Source organism: Perognathus longimembris, chromosome 24 (assembly GCF_023159225.1).
Source record: "Perognathus longimembris pacificus isolate PPM17 chromosome 24, ASM2315922v1, whole genome shotgun sequence".
Classification (NCBI taxonomy): domain Eukaryota; kingdom Metazoa; phylum Chordata; class Mammalia; order Rodentia; family Heteromyidae; genus Perognathus; species Perognathus longimembris.
The window spans coordinates 31926078-31945719 of NC_063184.1; the positions used below are offsets into that span (position 1 = coordinate 31926078).

General features: G+C 55.7%; 1 protein-coding gene across 1 annotated transcript in view; it reads left to right on the plus strand.

The window, feature by feature from the left end:
* The window catches only part of Maml3 (mastermind like transcriptional coactivator 3), a 254318-nt gene that overhangs the window by 146081 nt on the left and 88595 nt on the right, over positions 1–19642 (plus strand). The window contains 1 exon segment of the mRNA XM_048333778.1: positions 14834–16270. Within this exon segment, the coding sequence (XP_048189735.1) occupies positions 14834–16270 (1437 nt within the window).

A 19642-nucleotide genomic window follows, 5' to 3' on the forward strand; every position in this document is an offset into this window, starting at 1 on the left:
CACCCCCCTCCCACGGCCCCTCCCCTAGTTTTTTCTAAGAACAGGAAGGTGGGCTCGGTGTACATCCAGGGTGAACCCTACGCCCCGAGGGAACTTCCGCATCGTCACGTGGGGTGTCCAAGAACCCCCCCCCCAGTCGCGGCATAGGCCGGTGCTTCACAAGGCCACAGAGGCCCCCCCCCCACACCTCGGAGATGGGGCCTAGGGGTGTCTCGCCGTGGCGGCTGACAGGTCTGTGTCTCAGAGCATCCCTGACTAACCAGCGGCAGACCCAGAGCTGCGCGCGGACGGCGACGCCTCTCCTCCTCCGCAGGTGCCGGAGCCTCGGGAGCGAAGGTTAAAAATAGAGGCGAGGCCCCGAAAGCTCATCACTCCGCGAGCCGCTCGGCGGAGGCTAGACTTGCTCATGGCCCTATGCTAATGAGGCAACCGGCTTCCTCAGCTGCAGGAAATTAACTCGGATGATTTTGCAGCGTGGATCTGTTTCCAGAGAGGAGCCGATCCCCCCCCCCACCCCCCTTCCTGTGAGCTGACGTTCACCTCGCAGTTACTTCAGTGGGCTGTGTTACCCGCTGCTGTTGCCAGCCCACAAACGCACGCTCAAGCCTGGTCCTGCTCCTCCCACGACCGGGGCCGAGTCCTAAGCTCTCCGGGAAGATCGGGCAACGTGGGGGCCCCCTGGAGGTCTTAGTAACAGCCTGATGCCCGCGTTAGTGGATAGAATCCTCCCCGGAAGAACGGAGTGATGGAGGATTTGTTGTCAATGCGCTTTTCCCTCCACCGTTGGTCTGAAGCAAGCGTGCAGTCACATCTGTAAACCTGGGTTTGGATATTCGCCGTGGCTCTCATCTAAATTAAGTCCAAAATACGTGCAAATTGAGTTATCGGTTCCAGACTTGATTCCGTGGCGTACGAAACCTCGGTGTCTTTCTCCCGCGGATTCTCTCGGATGAGGGAAAGATATTTGACTCTCTTCCAACTTCCTTCTTAGTTGATTTTTTTTTTTATCTCATCTATAATTTTCTCTCCCTGCCAGTTTTGGGTTTCTCTCCCTTTGTGGCAGGTGTTTGCTACGGTTTGGTTCCATTGTTTGGTTGGGAATTTTGCTCTTGTCTCTTCTTTCCTGCCCCTTAGTTCAGAAAAGGTCTGAGCTCAGAGTGTCGCTTTATTTCCGGAGAGAACCGCCACATTTACAGGATTTACTGTGGTCATTTTCTCTCTCTCTTTTTTTTTTCTTGACATAGTATGGTTCTTTGGTGAATTAAAGTCAAGGCTCCTGGTGGGGGTGGGTAGGAGCAGGACCAGCCACATTCTAATGATGAATAATAACACCTAGCTGGCGCGACCGCCGGCTATTCCGGGGAGAATGCGCCTTGCTTCTGTCTGCAGTCCCGCCTCTCACCTGGGGCCAGTGCTTGAGGAATGTTCCGCGCATGTCCGCCGAACGGGAGAACTGATTCTCAGGGTCTCTTATCTTTGATGAAGACACCCCATGCAGCAACGTGGACTGGCTGCTCTTAAGGCCTCACCAAAACTACTTCCTCCCCCATTTCATTATGATTGGGAAATTGCTCTGGAATTTTGGACCATGACAGTGATGTTTCTATTAAATGCCTTTCATGCAGAGCCAAGTCGAAATGCTTTAAATTTTTGGGTTTTTTTTTTTTTTTTGCTTAATTTGAGGGACGGGGAGAGGGAGAACAGAAAGGAGTGGTTACTCGGTATTTTTTTTCTTGTGAAGGAATTTCATCCTATATCCAGAGATTTCTTCTTCTTCTTCTACAGTTACCCTTTACAGCTCTTTTCCTTCTTTTTTTTTTTACACTAGGACACAGGTACTTTAAGAGGGCGAGGAGTGGATTTGAGAGAGCGAGCGGTAGTCCGCAGGGGGACGGCCGTGTGCGTGTTTTATGGCTCCTGTTTTGACTTGGCAGATGCTCAAGGTTATTCTGCTAACCTAATCCTCCGCATTGCTGCCAGATCAGTGAGAGCTGAGCTTCCCCGCCTGGGCTGCCATACCCAACTCCTCCTCCGCGGAGGCCTTGACCACCCCAGGCCCGGTCTCACCCTGCCGTCGGGGGCTGGGCTGAGCCCAGGCAGCCCTCGGTGCCTTGGCCCTGGTCACGGTCACGCGGCCATTTCTGAGACCGTCACCCAAGCGCGCGCGTGTAGCCCGACAGCTTTATCTGACATGGCGTCATCCCTCACACGCGTCCCCTCCCCACCAAGTGTCAGAGTCAGAAGACGATTCTGTTCCTGTTTTTCCAAAGTCCTTGGTAGGCGGAAGGGGCGGCTCGGTGGTAGAACATGTGCTTCCGATGAGGTGGGTCCCGGGTTCGAACTCCCAGACCCCATCCAACCCAGCGGACAAAGTATAGCGCACAGAATGCGCAAGCAATGACTGTCCCTTCGGGTGGAGATCTAAGTGGGCATTTTAAGAACTAGAAAACTCTCCTTTCGACTTTGACGAGTGAAATGCAGATCATCACCCCGAGTCCTCCCAGAATTATGACAGCTGTCGTGATCAATAAAACCCAAGCCCGCGTGCGGGAAAGACGGTGCTGTGACGGCGAGGGCTTTCGCGGGCGTCTTCCTCCCAGCCGGCTCCGCGGAGGGGCCGCCGGGGCCTTTGAGGAGGCTTTGTCCCTATTCCTGACACTTCCCCCTGGATGTATCTCTACCCCCCCCCCCGACTTGTCTTTTAATCTTTTGTTTCTGTCACTCTGGTTTCTTTCATTTGGTGGTTTGTCGGTCGGTCGTGAGACTCGAACTGAGGGCCTGGATGCTGTCCCTGAGCTCTTCTGCTCAAGGCCAGCGCTCTGCCACTTGGAGCCGCACTTCCAGTTTTCTGGTGATTCATTGGAAGTAAGGGTCTCATGGGGACTTTTCTTCCCGTGCCGGCTTTGAACCGTGACCCTCAGATCTCAGCCTCCTGAGTAGCTAGGATGACGGGCGTGAGCCACCGGCGCCGGGCTCTGTATGGTTTCTTAGGGCAGAGCCTCACTCTGTGAGCCGAGGCTGAGCTCCCGCTCGTGATCTTCCTGCATCCCTGGATGATGCACAGCAAGCCACGGGCACAATTATGACAGACGGTCCTGTTACCCAAAACAAATGCTTCAGACGGTAACTCCTAGGTTCTCAATATGATAGTCACGTACTCATGTCCATATGCATGCTGTACACTGTGAGCTTCTCCAACACAGGTTCTCGCTTGTCCCCGCTTTCTTGGTCGGGCCCTCCTCTGCTCTTTCTCCTTTGACAGCCACTTGCAGCTCCGTGTGCCTGGAAAAGCCTTCCCTCCGTCTCCCGGAGGCCTGAGTTCCTCCCTCCTTTTCCCACACCAGGGTCCGCGCCTCTCTACCGTCTGCACTGCCGGCCGCCGTTGACCGACCCCAGACCGGCCCTTCACTCCAGTGCGGCTCTCCCGGGCAAGAGCCCAGGCGCTAGCTCCGAGCATGGAACGCGTCACTTTAATCTGAACTAGCCAGAGTGGGGTGCCGACTCCCCAGGAGGCTGAGATCTGAGGATCACAGCTCAAAGCCAGTGGGCGGGAAATGCCATAGGATTCTTACCTCCAGTCAACCGCCAAAAGGCCAGACGCAGAGCTGTGGCTCGAGTCGTAGAGCGCTAGCCTTCAGCAAGCAAAGCTCTAAGGGACGCCACCACCCGGGCTCTGAGTTCAAGCCTCAGTAACGGTACCAAACACAACAAAACCACCACAAACCTATTAGAATGTGTGGCTCTGCGGCAGAGGTATCAGACCCCACCTGCTCATTGCCATAAATTCTGACGAAGAGACGTCACTCCTGAGCAAAGATTCTCACACTCGCTACAGCTGTCAGGCGTGTAAACCCCAGAGGGCAAGTCCAGCCCTGTGTTGCATTCAGAGAATGTATTATCTCTCTGTTTTTTTGGCCCTTGTACTGGGGCTTGAACTCAGGGTTTGAGCATTATCCCTGAGATTTTTTCTCTCTCTCTCTCTCTCAAGGCTATCACTTTACCACTTAAGCCACAGCTCCACTTCTCGCTTTTTGTTGGCTAGAGATAAGAGTCTCAGCCCTGGCTGGCTTTGAACTTCAGTCCTCAGATCTCAGCCCTCCTGAGTAGCTAGAATGACAGTCACCAGCACCCAGCTTAACAATCCCCATGAGTCTCTGGCTCCAATCTAGACATTTCCTAGTTCCCTTTTCAAAGCTGCAAGCTCCTACCACAAATCTGACTGGGTGTTTTGTCCTCTTTGTTTTTTCCTACTCGCCCTGGCTTGCCTCCTGGCTGGCTGCGCTCATCTAATTAGCAGAGCTCACTTCCAATGACACACTCCTCTCTGGGGTTTTTCCCGTCTTCATTGTTGAGACGGATAAGCAACCGAAGTGGACGCCGCCTTGTTTGTTTGTCTGTGTGTGTTTAGTTGGTCGTACACAGGGTTTCAGTTCAACACATCCCTGTGTAAGGACAACGCATCGTGACCCACAACCACTTTGTTTCTAGGGCAATATCTTGCGATCGGGGCTGTTATCACTACTCACCTGCGGAGTTCCAGTTCTTGCCCCTGCAGCCCACCGAGCCTCCCGGGCTCCGGACACGACCACCAGGCCTTTGTTTTGGCTGTGTTGATGTTGAGTTTCTCCCACAAAAAGCCACATAGAAATGTACATGTGGTTAGAGACATCACGACTGTTTTATACATGTCCCTAATCTATCCAGTTCTTCGCCCGTGGCGTTAGCAGTCAGATATGAATATACCATTTTCAGAGTAACTGTGCAAGATTAAGAACAAGCTCAAGGATCTAACAGAGACAAAGCTGTCCGGAGACTCGAGCCCAAGTGCCTGCCGCCCCCCCCCCCCCCGCCCATGCCAAGCACCAAGCTGCTCAGCTTTCAACATAAGAAGAAACTGCTAAATGTGATCCAACGTGTATTTTGCATAACGCATTTCTGTGCGGCTTCATAGTAATGAGATAATTACTCTGGGTCTGGTATTAGCGTATACATGTTCGGATAAGTTACAGCTTCAAGAAGTCAGTAATGGCCACTAATCATTGTGTGTTCATTCCATTCGAATCTCAGGCTCCAAGTTCAGCTGCAGGGTTCCACCAGCCTAAGACAAATGCTACACTCATCGTTTCTGCTGTGTAGATGAAGCATTTGTGAATACAATAGTCTCACCCTAATTTAAACTAATTTCGGCAAACAGCTTCCCGAATTGAGAAAAATCGGAATTGAAGTCTGGTGGTAAATGTGGTATATTTAAAAGTAACAAGTGCAATTCAGACTAGACTATCAAACTGTTAGTAAATAAACGGCCCCTGGGAGCTACCCTAATATATGAGAAGAATTCATAATACATAGATCAATTGTTTATTTAAATCTGAGTCTCTTGAGTCCTTAAGACCTTTAGATTCATTTCTTTCTTAAATAGGTTAAGCATTTCCCAGCATAATCTTTCTAATACCTGTTCTATTACATGGGAAGCTTTTTTTTTTAATACATAACGACAAATAAGTTAGCCCCGGGCCAAGATACAGTCAAAGGCAAATTTAGTAGGATCTCAGTTAACCAGGTTTTACTATACAGTGTATATGCAGAAATAGCAACAGACACAACCATTTCTTTTCCAGACACACTCTTTCGAGACAAGGGCTCACTCCGTCTCCCGGGCTATCCTTGAAATGTGCGAGCCTCCTGCCTCAACGCCTCGAATGCCGGGGTCACGGGCACGCCGCACCACACCCAAACTGACACGGATGTTTTTGTTTCTTTATATTTAAGGATGGATTACCTAATGTAGGAAGGAATATCTGGACTGTTGGTTTCATCTTTTAACTGTATATAGCCAGGTTAGCCAAAATAAAATCGTAGGCTAGGAGATCAGTAAGGGGCGTCACAGGTTATTTGATCCAGGGCAAAACATGGTCTCGAAGCTGAGGCCACTGACCTCATAGAACGTGGGTTGGCCCCCGGGGAAGTCATCCTAGAACCCCTGCCACCTGCCCCTCCACATGGCCCAGGCGGGTGGGCTGTGTCCAGGCAGGCCGCGCCGCGCCTTCTGCTGTCCTGGTCCAGAGTCTGTAACACCCCCGCCGCGCGGTCCAGACTCCTCCTGCCACCCAGGGCTGTGTATCCAATCGTTCCCGGTGGAGATGGAGAAGCCCACTCCCCGCCGTGCAAGCTACCCGGCATGGCTGTGGGAACAAGATGCGGCCCTGGTGGGGGTGTCAGACAAGGGCCACCTACCAGGGCCCTGGGGCGGGGGGGGGAGGGGCGGGGAGGGGGGTACTACCCACAAGGCTGTCTGAAATCAGGTCTGGCATGGGCTTCCTGTCATCCTAGCTGCTCAGGTGGCCAAGACCTGGGGGATCATGGTTCAAAGCCAGCCTGGACAGAAAAGTCTGAGAGACTTCATCTCCAGTTAACCATCAAAAACATGGGTGGGAGGCATGGCTCAAGTGGTAGAGTGCCATCCATGAGCAAGAAAGCCAAGAGAGAACTCAAGGCCTTCAGGTCAGGCCCTGGTACTGGCAGGAGGGAGGGAGGGAGGGAGGGAGGGAGGGAGGGAGGGAGGGAGGGGGAGGAAGGGCATTTTTTCAATCATGTGAGGAAGGTTCGAGTACACTTTTGCTTTGAAATATACCAAAGGCAAGAAAACGTTGCAGAAGAGAAATGGCTCTTGCTCTCTGACTTGGAACGAAGACGTGAGTTACTTAGTAACTCCCTGCCAAGTTCAGCCCTCCGCTTTCCCCCTGCTTTCCAGGGTGATGTTGAAAGCAAGCTATTGATTTGAATCTGGACCCCAAATGGAGCCACTCGGAGCTGGAACAACTCCTGGAGACCATGGAGTTCAACTCTCTCTCTCTCTCTTTATAATGGAGGAAACAGAGGGCTCGGGAGGTTAAGTAACTGCTGCTCCGTCACATAATTAAGTTTGTTTAGTTGCTGTGCTTTGGAGAGATTTGGAAAACGCTACATGCATAGCTTTACCTTGCCAAAAAAAAAAAAATTCAGTCTATGAATTAAGGGGTGCTGGCGCACGTGAGAGTCTATGAATTAAGGGGTTCTGGCGCACGTGAGAGTCTATGAATTAAGGGGTTCTGGCGCAGGCGAGGTGGCCTTAAAAACCAGCCGAGAGCCCTGCCCGCGCTGGTTTCCACCGTCGCGCACCCCTCGAGAGGACGTGGGACCCGCCGTCGCCATGATTAGTCTACACCTTCATGGAGAGAGAAGTGTTTTGGAACCAAGTGTGACTTCCAGAGGATGGAGGGGACGGGTCCACCGAGACAGGCACCCCTAAGAGGAAGTCCCGCCCAGGCCCTCGCCACGGTCACCCCCGTCCCCCCGGGAGGTCCCCGTCCCCCCGGGAGGTGCAGCGGGCGCCTGCCTGGGAGATGAACACCATCTCCGTCCCCGTCGCTGGCGGGAGGTCCCGGGCCGGGCGGGCGCCGGGGAGAGCACGGTGGTCCCTGGGCTGCCGCCCGGCCCTGGAGGATCTAGGTTTGCGCCGTCAGAGGCGCGCGCGTGGCCTGGACGTCATCGAAACGGCCGCCTGCGCCAGCCAGGAGCCAGGCCGCGGGGAGAGGCTGCGCCGACGGCTCTGGCTGTTGCTATAACGACAGTGCCTCCGTCTCGTGGCCTTTGAGAGATGAAGTCAGCTGGTAGGAGGCGGCCGCGCCGCCTCGCCCCCCCCCCCCACAGGAAAGCCCTGCAGGCGGCCGGCAGAGCCCCGAGGGCCCCGGGTGGAGCGCGGCCGGGACCTGCGGCTTGGGCGTGCCCGCCCCGGGGCTGGTGCGGGGAGCTGGTGCTTGTCCTCGCCCACCACGCCGCCTCGCCCCCGGGTGAGGGCAGAGGGCGTCCAAAGACAGGGACGGAGGCAATCCCCTCGTGTGGTAAATAAAGCCACGTCCTTAGCCTTCAGCTTCCGAGTCAGCACCTGCCAGGAAACAGACGCATGGGAGCTGGAGCTGTCTAGAGAAAGAATTATGTTCTGTTTGCTCACTGGTGGTGTGTGTGTGTGTGTGTGTGTGTGTGTGTGGTGGGGGAACGAGGGAGGGGTGGAAGAACCGAGAGAGGCTAATGCAAGTTACCACGGGGGGGGGGGGGGGAGTACGGTGCCTAATCACGCCCTCGAGAGGGAATGGCGGCGTTCTCTCCAGCAGGAGGTCTTGCTTCGCTACCACTGCTTTCCGAAAGGACGTAAACCCGGGCAGGGATTTGATTCCACAGCAAGGGGGTTACCCCTTGGACTCTGCACGGTTGGCATTTGGGCCAAGGCCCAATGTCAGCATCCAGAGGAAGATGGTCTCCTAGAAGGGACCAAACACAAGAGTGAGAACTTCTTAGGGAATAGAAAGGGATGGGGGCTTTTATTATTTAGTTGCCGGGGGATACTCGGGGCCTAGGGACTGTTCCTTAGCTCTTTTTTTTACAAAGCTGGTGCTCCGTCACTTGAGCCACAACTCTCCTTCTGGCTTTTTTGGTGTTATCGACTGAGATTAGTATCTTTAAGTCGCTGTATGGCGAGATCTCGATCCCACGTCAGGGTCTGAGTGCAGTGCATCTTGCTCAATTGGAAAGAAAAAGTCTCATGGACTTGTCTGCCTGGGGGCTGACTTCAGACACCAACCCTCAGATCTCAGCCCCCGGGGTAGCTGTGATGACAGGCGTGAGCCACCGGTGTCTGGCTAAAGTGGACGTTCTGAGGACACAGCGGCAACTAGTCCTGATTCCCGCCCCAGGGAGAGAAGTGGTCCTTGAGTCCTTCCGGCCTCCCTCCTCCCAGAAACCCCAGGCAGAGGCCTCCAGCCGTCCCGGCGGCCTGGTCTCCGCGGTGGCCCCGGGTGTGAGTGTCGGTGAGGGCAGGGTCCCAGCTCAGCCTTCTCCCCGCCCTCCCTGCCGCTTCTCCTTCGTGCCCACCTCCCGCCCTCCTTCCGCATCGTTTCTGCACTGCCTGAAATAAAAATCCCATTAGGAATTTCAGCCTGCAACACAAGGCCGTGTTTACAAGCACGTCTGAATAGAAAGTGTATGCTCGACTTCTAGCGGGAGAAAAGCAAGAGCTGTTCGTTCCTCGGGAACTGGTTTCTGGTCCTTAAGAGTAAACGCTCTCCACGTGCGTTTGCGTTCATGCAAGGCAGGGTCGGGAGCAGGGCGTTCTGGGGGTGAGCTGCGGGGCAAGGGGGGCTTTGCCTCCTGAACGCTCCGGCGTGGAGCACGCGGCCGTGGCCCATGCAAACCCGCTCCCGGCTGGCAGGGCACGTGCTTTGACCTGGCTGGTGGTAAGTTCCGAGCCAACCTTGCGTGGAAACATCTAGAAGCATCAATGAGGCAGCTCATCCAAATACTCTGATAGGAGTACCTGGTGTGTACAGAGGTGACGGTCTTGGTTTTCCTAAGTTCTGGACAATTCTGTAATGCACCCATTTAAACTGCATATCGGCACCTTGCGAAGAAACCCTTCCGACTGCAACTGTGAACGGTATACGGGAGTCACATGACCTGTGCTGACCACGTAACTTACCCGGTCAGCTGGGAGAAGGCCGAACGCTTGCGCAAACCCTCGCGGATTTGGAGATTGGGGGGTGGGCGGGACGGGAGGGCTTCGGATTTCTAAATGCCGAGGGCTTTGCCTGCCACGGCTCCCGGTGCAGTGTGAGCCGTTCTCAAGGTGGGAGTGTGCACTCCTCTGGTACTTGCTGCAGGTGCGTGCGCGTGCAGTTGGCGCTGTAAGCATCCAGGATGATCACATGCTTAAGACTTCAGCCGCGCACGAGAGGCTGGGAGACGTTAGTAAAGAGACACCCAGCGAGGACCTCCCCGTGCCGCTCACACCGAAGTGCCGGCTTCTGTAACGAGGGCTCACGCCAGGCCTGCGGAACCCAGGGCTCCTTGGAAATCCGGTGTTAAGCCTGACCTGTAGTGGAAAGAAAAGCTCGGAGTCTTTTCTGAAACTTCCCCCCAGAGTACCTCAGTCAATGGTCTGTCGCCCTGGGCCAGGCTCCGTCCGTCCGGTACCCCAGGCTTTTCAGGGGGGCCTTCCGCTGATCTGTCATACCCACAAGGCCCCGGGGCGGGGCAAGGATCCCGTTCTTTCTGGAGCTTTTTTGGTGTGACGGCTTCTAACTGTTCGTGGCTGACATCCGCTCCAGAGCCCCAACGTTTCTTCCAAAACAGGTCTGGGCTGACTGCTTTCTTAGATGGTCGCAAGCAAGGTCTCAACTTGGGTCTCATGGTAATTGTGTGTCTGTGTGCGTGTGTGCGTGCGCGCACGTGTCTGTGTATAGTTCCGTAGATGGTTATCTTCTGCGCACATGTAATTTTCGAGTTCATCTGTAGAAACGTTGTTTTCTCCCCTAAAACAGCGTGACAAGTGCGTGGAGAGCCAGTGAAGCCCCCTTGCGGCGCGGGAGTAAGGTGCTTCTCTCTCCACGTGTGCTCCTCCGCCTTTCAGATGCGGTGTGAGTGTGGAGCCGAGCCTGGGTTCACACCAGCTCTGCCATCTCCCACACCCCTTGCTCTCCGGTGCCTCCCGTCCCTCCTCCGTCCGGCGGGAGACAACAACAAACACCTTTATAGAAAAGAGCCAGTAAGGATAGAGTTGGGGACGAGGATGGTTTACTCCATCATCTTCCCTCTACGGTATTGTCATTATTATGTAATAGAAGAAGACCGCATCGATGTAAACGCGTCCTATGCGGTGTGTTTAACGCACACACACCCCCCCCAAGCCGTCGAGCCGAGCTGCGAGCGGCCGGCCCCCGAGCCCTGCGGCCTTTGTGCGGGCGAGCGCTTGCCCTCGGCCAGGGGCGGGCTCCGTCAGACGTGGGGTGAAGGGCACACTTGAGCCCCGCACCCCGGACGGTCCCTCAGCGGGAGGGCGGATCTCTGTGCACTCGTGGTGATGGCGGTGCGGGAGGGCCGGGGCTCGGTGCGGTCACGGGGCCTCCTGCGGCGTGGAGGGCGAAGGCCGGGGCCTTGCTGAGCGGGACGGGCTGCTGGGAACGGCGCCGGCGGGCTCTGGGGGAGCCCCGTGTGCTGCCGGCCGTGCTCGGGCCGCCTGGGCGGGCTGCGTGTGAGCGAGCCAGCTTTCCCAAGCACGCGGGCGTCCGACGCCTTCCTTTCCACCCTCCTTGCCTCTCCCGCGAGGGCCCTAGACGGGGAACTCGATCCTCAGACCCCCTTCCCACGAAACAAAGGAATGACGAGGCAGAGAGAATTGACGCGGGGATCGCTTTGCGAGTTTGCACATAACAGGCCAAACAGAACACAATAACCATCACGTGGCATCTTTATTGATGTGTTTCTTACACTCGAGAATGCTGGTACATGAAATAGAGATCAAGATTTGGGTTAAGAGGGGCCGGCGGCGGGGCGCGGGAGGCCCCCCGGGGGAGAAGGATCTCCTCCGCTGCTCCGTTCAGGTGGCGTGCTGACAATGGATTTGATTCAGACTTCAGCAACCCAGCCTCTGCTCTCTGCAATCTAGGACGTGAATGCATTAGCACTTGGACTTGGGTTTGAATTGCAAATTTGATTTTGTTGTTCATATTAAAAAAAAAGAAGCTACAGCAGATGCTTGGAAAACATTACGGTTTTGCTGGCTAGGGAGCAAAAATATTATCACGCTACCTGTTTGTATGTTGAAGACCCGGGAAGCGTTCTCTCTGTGTGGCTCTTGTGGCTCTTTGTGTCACTGAATTTGAAAAGTGGTGACGGTAACGCTATGTCCACATTATCTCACTGAAACTCACCCCCTTTTCAGAGAGAGAAATCAAGGCTCGTAAGCTTCTCTTACTCTTGTTCAGCGTTCATTCGCCGAGTATCTGCTGAGAGAAAGCTCTTGGGGACCCAGAATGAAACAGAACTGAAAATTCTCCACCCTTGCATGGCTTTTCTCATGGAGAACGTTTTCACCCTCACTCCTTCCTGGGAAGGGCCTCGTGGTTCGTCCTGGCGTTCGGACTCGGAGCCCTCCTCCCGTTTCTCCGGCCCTGCCCTCTCTCCCGCTGTACCTGTCCAGCCGGCTCGCGGGGACACTCGGACTCCTGGCGAGGCCCGCCTGTCCGGTGTACCTACTCTGATGGATTGGACCAGTATCTTCTTGGATGTCAAATTCCAGCGTGGCCCACTTAGGGCCATGTTTTTAGCAGCTCAAGAACCTCTGCTAAATGACTGGGTATTGATTAAAAAAATAATAATAATAACAAGGTTTATCCGGGTGCTGGTGGCTCACGCCTAGCTACCTAAGAAGCTGAGATCTGAGGGTCACAGTTCGAAGCAGGCCTGGGCAGGAAAGTCCGTGAGTCTCTTTATCTCCAATAAACTACCAAAAGAAAAAGAAAAACGAAACGCTGGAAGTCGAGCTGTGGCTTCAGGAGTAGAACCCTAGCCTTCAGCAAAAGAGGCTCCGAGACAGCACCCAGGCCCTGAGATCAGGCCCCAGGACCAACACAAAAAAGTGTGTATGTATCTACACACACACACACACACACACACACTCCACAGTTTAGGAACACGAATTCAGCTGGGGTTTGGCTCCAGGACCTTTTCTAGTCTGCTGACTTTTCAGATGGAGAAGGCGCAGCAACCTTTCTCCAGACGGGCTCTGCTGCGCGTGGGCTCCTGCCGAGCCTTGCCGGCTCCGGTGTGGGTGCCGGGGCGAGGCTCCGAGGGGCCCCACGCACGCCGCCCTCCCGCCGGCTTTGCCTGAGCGAGGCCGCTCGCCCCGTCTAACCGGCCTGGTCTCCCCCGCGCCGCCCCGCAGGCCCCTCCCTGGTACCCGCGGGGCCAGACTCTGTAGCCAGAGCCTCACTGCAGACGCTCCCTGGCAGAAAGGAAGATGGCAGGTGCGTGAGTTGACTTTACAATTCGTAACGGGCACAAGGGGCCGGCAAAACTCCTCCTAACTGGACTTCTAAAACGAATCCCCTCCCGTGTATGGAACGCTCACGTCCACTGCCAAGAGTGAAGAGTCACAGAAGCAGGCATCCCTTACCGTCCGTCCCTGGCCTCCTCCTGCCCTGATTCAGGCTCGCCTCTTAGAGCCCCTGTGGACTAAACAGTCGAATTATTCGCTCACTTTGCAGTGGTTGATTAAGCACCGCTCAGACCCTGACCACTGGGCACAGCCCCGCAGACACCTAGGAAGCAGGTCAGCCCGGTGCCTGCCTTCTTAGAGCTTAGCACTCGGGTAAGATGGCGCCTCTAAGTGTGAGGAAGCCATGGCCAAGAAGCAGAGAATGCTTGGAGAAAACATCCCAGTGTAGTCAACCCAGTCAGCGGGGGGGGGGGGGGGGGGGGGGGGCGAGAATGTGTGGCCGGAGCAGGGAAGGGGGAGAGAAGGCTTCTTACTGAAAGGGAAATCTGAGCCTCAACTTGAAAACGTAAGCCTGTGTTACCAATAGGAAGGGGAGGAGAGAACCGGGTATGTGTGACAGACACCGTGTACGAAGCTGGGGGGGGGGGGCAGAAGGGAGTGCGTGCGTGCGTGTATGTGTGTGTGTGTGTGTGTGTGTGTGACATATAAAGAATGAAGGCAGTTTTAGGAGACTTGGTAGAAAATGTGTAGTGGAGGAAAGAATGGGAGAAAGGGGGATTTTGAGTAGGAAGGGGGAAACTAGAACAAAACACCTAGGGTCTCATCACCCAGAGGCCCAGGCAGGAGGATTAAGAGTTCAAGGCCAGCCCGAGCTCCACGTGAAACCCTGTTTCAGGAAGAAAGGGAGAGAAGCGAAAGGAGGGGAGGGAAGGGAAAGAAAAGGACATCGATTTCAGCCGGCGCCAGTGTGGATCGTATTCTAAAGGCTGTTGCGGGGTTTCGAAACGGTGAAGGGAGGACTGTGTGTCTCTTGCAGTGGTGTAAAGGCGGGTAGGAGAAGAACCCACTGAATAAGAGAACAGATGGAGGAGCGAGTGGGTAGGCGAAAGCCGAAAGGCAAGTGGACCTGTTGGTGCCCTGTCTGGGAGGGTGACCGCGTGGGTGGGTGTGACCAGGCGTGCAAGGGACTCGCGTGGACGTGGTGGTGACGTGCAGTGAACGAGTGACAAGAAGCTCAGCGTCGAGACGCCACACGCGGCGTTGTGGTTCTCGGGGGAATCTGGGGACATCCTTCGGGGGGCCACCGTCACGGAAAAGACAGTCGGAAGCCGTTGCAATGGAGTCACGGGCGGCAAGGGGTAGGGTGAGCAGAAGGAAAAACATGGAGGAGTCCCATCAGAAACCACGTGAGAGAGCGAGAGAGCACAGAGGAAGGGCGGAGGAAAGGCGGGGCAGTGTGGCATCCGGGAGCCGGTGGAAATGAGAGACGGCAGACTACCGTAGCAGTGTTAGAAGAGGCGAAGGAAGGACAGAAAGGGGGTCTCGTGTGGTGTGAAATAGTGAATCTTACATTGTATGCTACGCAGTAAGCAGGTTACGTCCCATGTGCGTGAGATATTTTTTTTGTTAGTGTTCTTCAGAACATAGGCGATCACCCCGAAGTGTGGCAAGAACTTAAGAATTAAGTTATTAGTGTCTTTCTCAAGTATCGTGTGTTTTGGTCTAATACAGTCTTGCGTCTAGCATGCGTTTGAAATAATTCTTCCCAGATCTTTTCTTTCGTTCCCCGCTCTCTAGTCATTCATTTCGCTAAATCATTAGTTCGCTGAGTCTTAGCCCTCCAAGTTCCGCTTCTAGGGAAAACCCACCTTCCGTAGGGCCTCAGTGGCGGCGTTCGCTGATGATGGGACTGGAAATGCCCTAGCCTATTCCGAAGTCCGTTCGAGGTGCCTTCCTGTCGGCGTGCACGTCGTGGTACAGTGTGACTCGGGCGGTCAGTCACCCTCTCTTCCGTTTCTTTTCCAGCTACAAGAGACGGTGAAGAGGAAGTTGGAAGGCGCTCGCTCACCTCTCAACGGAGACCAGCAGAATGGAACTTGCGATGGGAGTTTTTCTCCAACGAGCAAGCGAGTCCGGAAGGACCTCCCCGCGGGGATGGACGCCCTTCACAGCCTCCCCAACAACAGCGTGCCTCTGCCTTCGGCTTCCCCCCTGCACCAGCTGGACCTGAAGCCTCCTTTGCCCTTGCAGAACAGCGGGACCCACGCCCAGGGGCTCCTGGAAGATCTGAGCAAGAATGGCAGGCTCCCCGAGATCAAGCTCCCCGTCAACGGCTGCGGCGACCTGGAGAACAGCTTCGGCCTCAAGCAGGAGCCGCTGGACGACGCCGGCTGCCTGGACCCGTCGGAGACGTCGCTGTCCAACCAGAACAAGCTGTTCTCCGACATCAACCTCAACGACCAGGAGTGGCAGGAGCTGATCGACGAGCTGGCCAACACCGTCCCCGAGGACGACATCCAGGACTTGTTCAACGAGGACTTCGAGGAGAAGAAGGAGCCGGAGTTCGCGCCGGCGGCGGCGGCCGCGGAGACCCCGCCGTCGCAGGAGAGCGTGAGCGTCCCGGGCGACCCCTCGCCCTCGCCCTTCCCGCACGTGTCCGCGGGGTCGCCGCAGGCCCGGCCCGCGTCCTCCGGCCCCCCCTTCGCCGCCGTCTCCGCGGCCGCCTCCCACGCCGCCGGCTCGCCCGCCCACCGCGCGGCCCGCTCCCCCCAGACGCCGAGCCCGGCCCACGCCCCCGGCCAGGCCCCGTATCTCCTGAACCCCGCCGCCGCGGTGGCACCCGGGCCCGGCTCCGACATGTCCCCCGCCGAGCAGCTCAAGCAGATGGCCGCCCAGCAGCAGCACCGGGCCAAGCTGATGCAGCACAAGCCGCCGCCGCACTCGGGCCGGGCCTCCGGCTGGTCCCCCCTCGGGCCGCCCTCCGGCCCCTACGGAGCCGCGTTCACCCCGGACACACCCAACAGCCCCATGGTGTACCCCCAAGCCTTCAACAGCCAGAACCCCATCGTGCCGCCGATGGCAAACAACCTGCAGAAGACGCCCGTGAACAACTACCTCCCTCCCAACCCCATGGCCGCGCTCGGCCCGCCGCCCAATAACCTGGGCCCCGGCTCCTTGAACAAGCCGCACAGCCTGCTCTCGTACGGCAACACGAAACCCCTGACTCACTTCAACGCCGACCTGAGCCAGAGAATGACGCCCCCCATGGCCAACCCCAGCAAGAACCCCCTGATGCCCTACATCCAGCAGCCGCCGCCCCCCCAGCAGTCCCCGCAGCCGCCGCCGCCGCTCCAGGCCCCCCGGGCCCACCTGAGCGAGGACCAGAAGCGCATGCTCCTCCTGAAGCAGAAGGGGGCGATGGGCCAGCCCCTGGCCTACGCCGCGCTCCCCTCCCACGGCCAGGTAAGCCCGCCCGCCGCCGATGGCGCGGCCCCACGCGTCCCTGGACGGGGGTCCGAGGGCCCGCGGGGATCCTCCCTGCCCGCCCCGAGTGCGGTCTGGGAATTCCCCCGGGCTGGGAAGAAATGGAACGTTCTGGGGTGTCAGGTTCTCCCCGCGGGGGAGCTAGGCCCGCCCTGCCGAGTTTCCGTGCCCCGCCCCCCCCCCCCCCCCCCCCCCGCGGCCTCTCTCCCCGGTCGTCTGGTCTTAGGCGCGGGGCAGAAGGCAGGCAGGCAGGCGTGTGCGGGGCTCTTGGTGTAGCCTTCGGGAAGGTTCTGAGCGGTCCTCCGCCGGCTGGGTTGAGTGATGGGGCGCGGGGTGGGGGGTGGGGGGAGCCTCGGGTTCCAGCCGCACAGACGTGGGCGTGTCCTCTGTGTCTCCAGAGTGACTCGGAAGGCGGCTGTGGCAGGGCGGTTCAGTGCTTAGCGGTTGGCTTCTTGTTGACACTGCTGTCCGTGGTGTGACTTGAACGTCGGGACCTGTGCCGCTCATTCGGTTCGAATTCGGGGAATCGGATGACGGAGAGATCTTACGTTCCAGTCCCCTCCCGCCCGCGCTGCGTCTTCCTCGGGGTACCCGGGTGTGGAAGGCGAGGCTGTTTGTGATTGGTGGTGAAAAGCAAAACAAGGGGCCGGGCCATTGGATGCAGAACGAACACTGCTTTCTTCAGCCCAACCCATGGCTCAACGCCAGAGCCCCTTCTGTTGAACAAGGAAAGTGGGGGTGCTCCCCGTAGGGATCTCCCCCGACACAGGTGAATGATGGGGTGTCGCGTTGCTTCCTGTTGCCTTTCTCCCCCCCCCCTCCCTTGGGGACCAGATGTTGGTCTTCTAGTTGGAGAGCTGATGGAAGTCTGCGTTTGCAGACTCTGGCGTCTGAAGACTCTGGTTTTCCCGGGCTCTGCAATCCGATGCGTTCGGGGCGCTCGGAAGTTGTGCGAGCGGATCTGGGCTGCGTGTGACTGTGTCCGCCTTGTATCTCAGCCTAGCACCCACCCCTCCACCGTCCCCACCATTCCCCCCGGGGCTTAATGGCAGCCACGGGGCTGCGGGAGGACCTGGCCTGCAGAGACAGGCCCGGGCTCTGTGGCTCTCGCCCGCTGGAGCCTTCCGGCCCCAAACCTCGCCGTGGCTTCTTGTCTGTGCATGCCGGCCGGCCCTGAAGGAATTCTGACTTGATAAACGAAAACCTACCTTGTTTTCCCATCCGCTGCCATCAGCAGCTGGTAGGAAAACATCATGGAAATGGCGACGCTTCACGTTCGCCGGTGGTTTAAAGGGCCACGTTGTATGCGCTTTCAGATGAAGCTCTGAAACAGGGAAAAACAGAAACGAGACCCAGGGATGTTTGTGGTGAGCCAGATGCGTCACGAGGTGATGAGATCACAAAATGTCAGATGATCTGTTGTTCATCTTCATACAAATTACGCCTCTGCAGTCACTGTTCTTATACCCGCATTTCCTCCGAGCCAGACCAAAGATGACTAATCCCGGCTCACAGACTCGGCAGGCGTGTGGGTGCCTTGATTTCCACCCCCCCTCCCCCCCTCCCTCCTCCCCCACTCTCTCCCCGTGTTTGGAAATGTGCTAACGTGGGGCAGCGTTGCTGTCTTTGCCAGAACATGAATTTCCAAGGTCCTCATTCCAGGTCCTTGTGCTCGGCGGGCTGTGAAGTCACTGAAACCCTCAGCCGCCCGGGCCCTGCTTTGAAAGAAAGGGCCCAGTGAGGCGAGGAGACTCGGGGATGGCTTTCCGCACCAAACCCCTGTGCTTCTCCCCCCTTCCCTCCCCGCACACTCAGCTCTAGAGGGGACGAGAATGTTCCCCGGAAAAACCTCATCAGAACAGCCACCGCTTGGCCCGGGAAAGCACCGTCGGGCGGAAGCGTGCCTTAAGGTGACACCGTTCACAGCTGGGCCCCGGGACTCCGCGCGAACGCGGATGTAGTTCTTCTGCACACGCCCGTCGGCTTCTTGTTTGTTTCATTCACCTCGATTGCGGAGCGGTGTTTATGAAGCTAGCAGCATAGTTGGTTACACAACTACTCGCATGAACCACAGGCTAGATGACAAACTATGATTCCGCTTCGTTTTCTGCTGTTGCTCATGAAAAAGAAAAAATCACTTGATTCTTTTGTGGCCACAAGGCCTATGATCAGCACTTAGTTTTAATGAATAGCTTGAGCAACCAAAGCCAATAGCAGACTTGTAGACACATTTATTTCAAGAAAGTTATCTTATATAGATAATTACTTATTTGGAATACTTGTAAAAATGACCTTCCTGTCAGAAATGAGTACCAGTGCGCATTCTTCTTGGCTATTTCATGAAAGGAGAGGAAAAAAAAAAAAAAAAAAAGAGGAAACCACAAATAGAAACAAAAATCCTTCAGATTTTTGGATGTGTCTTATCTGGCAATTCTTAGAATTCGCGTATTATTTTTCATAATGGGCTCAAACCAAAGTTATGCTCATGGTGTTACTTCTGATACTGAAAAATTGGAAGCAAAGGGAGTACTTTGGAAAAAGATATAAAAATCGTGATATTGGCTCTCTATTCAATTGTAATATCCCTAATGTGACAAAAATAAGCAGATTGCAAAACAGTTCGTTACAATCCATAATTTGTGGTTTAATATCTATGGAAAGATAATAGAAATGGGACTTCAGATTGAAAATGTCGAGTGACTGTTATTTTGCTTTTCATGGTTTACTGAATTTTCTGATTTTTCTGTCATACACGTATGTTCATCCTACCATCAGGAAAGTATTTTTCTCAATTTTATTTTTAGCTGGTCCCGGGACTTGAACTCAAGGCCTGGGTACTGTCCCTGAGCTTCTTTGTGCTCAAGCCCAGCAGCCAGCTTTGAACTGTGATCCTCAGATCTCAGCTTCCTGAATAGCTAGGGTTTATAGGTGTGAGCCACCGGCACCTGGTAGGAAAATATGTTTTTAAGGAAGAGAAACTACATACTTTTTTAAATGTTTACATTTTTCTGATTCTTTTTGTCCATTCCTGGGGCTTGAACTCAGGGCCTGAGCACCGTCCCTGAGCTTCTGTTTGCTCAAGGCTAGCACTCTGCCACTTGAGCCACGGCGCCACTTCAGGCTTTTTCTGTGTGCGTGTGGTGCTGAGGAATCGAACCCAGGGCTTCGTGCATGCCAGGCGAGCACTCTACCGCTAAGCCCCATTCCCAGCCCCCTCTGATTCTTTTTTAAAAGCATATGTTGAGTTGAACTGACTCGCCATTTGAATTAAAATGACACCCTATTTCCTACCATACACAATAGCTGTGAACTCCTGCTTATAATTCTAAAGCCTCTCTCCTCTACTCAGTC